The 1,821-nt window shown below is 58.9% G+C and overlaps 1 protein-coding gene across 1 annotated transcript; it reads right to left on the reverse strand.

Annotated features, from left to right (window-relative positions):
- Positions 1-1,490: 1,490 nt before the first annotated feature.
- Positions 1,491-1,808, reverse strand: LOC132209218 (epimerase family protein SDR39U1-like). Its single transcript, XM_059644337.1, has one exon. It carries the CDS (start codon positions 1,806-1,808, stop codon positions 1,491-1,493), a length of 318 nt encoding a protein of 105 aa, XP_059500320.1.
- Positions 1,809-1,821: the final 13 nt, after the last annotated feature.

Here is a 1,821-nt window from a genome sequence, read left to right on the forward strand (position 1 = left end):
AGGAAGAGATACTCCTAGTCCTGCAGCTTCTCGATGCACTGGCGACTTTACACGCAACGGCGAGCGGGGGGAGATGGGGAGGGATGTTCAGCAGCGCTGTGGGGGTAGGGGAGCAGAGTGAGGGTTCACTTTCCAGACCGCAGCGGCAGAAACCAATTTCGAGTACAACCACAAATACACAAAACTCAAAAGCTCTGCTTTTCCGCGTGCGTGCACAAACCCTTCCACTGCCAACACCACCTCGCCAAACAAACGTAGCGGGAAAGGATAACATTTTGAAAACGAAAGCGATGGCGGGGGGGGGGGTGGGGAATGTGGGTTTCAGGCAAACCGTACCATCGATCAGGTCCATCGCAATGAAAGAACAGAGGCCCCCAAAACTTCAGGAGCTCACAAACATCGATGGCATTGGCTCGCTAGTTCCATCGGCACTGAGCTGGGGTTTGCTGGGGGGGTCGCGGAGGAGAGTCAGGCCACGGAGTTGGGCGGGGGGGAAGAGTGAGAGCAACCTTCGACGATTGAGGAAATCTTCCTGTTGCAGCTCCGACATGCAGCATTCGCTGCGACGAGGCCAGTGCGGAAATTAAGGCAGGCACAGGGTGATCCCAATCTCAGCACTGCTGGGGGGTGGTTACTGAGACCCTTGCATACGGCAGGGAGACTAGCGCAGAGACAGACGCAGGGCTCAGCGGGGAGGGTGGGGGCTGCTGGTACACCCCCAGCCCCCCCAACGCGGTGTTTATCCGCTGGTATCGGGGCGGCCACCCCGCACAGGTTTCAGAGTGAAAGGGCTCAGCTGAAGGTTCACGGCAGCATCTGGAATCGAAGGGGCCGCTGCCGCTTGCGGGGCCCTCGGCTCCCAACGCTGACTGTGCAGTGACCAGGAAGTGATATCCTCTCACGTCCAGTGACAGGAGCCATTCGGTCTTCACAGCTCCCTGTACCGTTTCCACACTGAATGTAAAGCTCGCGCGACACTGCAGTGAGATACAGAGTACAGTGTCACTATACACACTGCCCCCATCAGTCTCCAGGTACTGACACGCCACAAACCAACCCCAGCCTCACTGCCCTCTGACCCCTCACCTGGCCAACCTGACTTTGACCTCTGCATCCCCCGACGCCTCACCTCACCATCCTTTGACACGCCCCCCCAAACTCTATCCTCTGATCCCCTACCTCACCACTTGGACCCCTTGACTCATCATCTTCTAACCCCCGACCTCACCAACGTCTGGCCACCGACCTCACCGCCCTCTGATTTCCGACCTCAACATTTTGATCATTTGACTCATCATCCTTTAACCCCTGACATCACCAACCTCTGGCCCCCAACCTCACCAACCTCTGATCCCTGGCCTCACCAATTTGACTCCTTGATCCCCTCACCCTCTGACCCCGAACTCACTGTCCTCTGAACCCCAAACTCACCATCCACCCAGCCTTGACCTTATGACCCTCTAACCACCCACCCCCAAGGGGGCCTGGGGTCAGGACACGATGCTCTTCAAAGCTGCTTGGAGCTCGGGGTAGAGGTACCTGTACCCGGTCTGCAGCGTTCTCCTGGGTATAACCCTCTGGCCCTCCAGCAACAGGACCGCCCGCTCGACGCCCAGCAGAGCCTGCAGTACAAGACTGGGCACTGGGGGCAGCACCGAGGGCCGGGTCAGGCTCAACGCCAGTGCCCTGGCGAACTCCCCATTGGTGGTCTGGGCTGGGGCCTCTCCGTTCGAGATCCCCAGGACCCACTCGTTCTCCACTGTGTGGGCAAGGATCCCACTCAGATCATCCACATGGATCCGTGGCATGGCCTGCTGGCCA

Source organism: Stegostoma tigrinum, unplaced genomic scaffold, assembly GCF_030684315.1.
Source record: "Stegostoma tigrinum isolate sSteTig4 unplaced genomic scaffold, sSteTig4.hap1 scaffold_709, whole genome shotgun sequence".
In the NCBI taxonomy this organism is placed as follows: Eukaryota; Metazoa; Chordata; class Chondrichthyes; order Orectolobiformes; family Stegostomatidae; genus Stegostoma; species Stegostoma tigrinum.

Bases quoted from the DNA above. Each gene is read 5' to 3' on its own strand.
- LOC132209218 (XM_059644337.1), bottom strand. From the start codon at position 1,808: ATGCCACGGATCCATGTGGATGATCTGAGTGGGATCCTTGCCCACACA.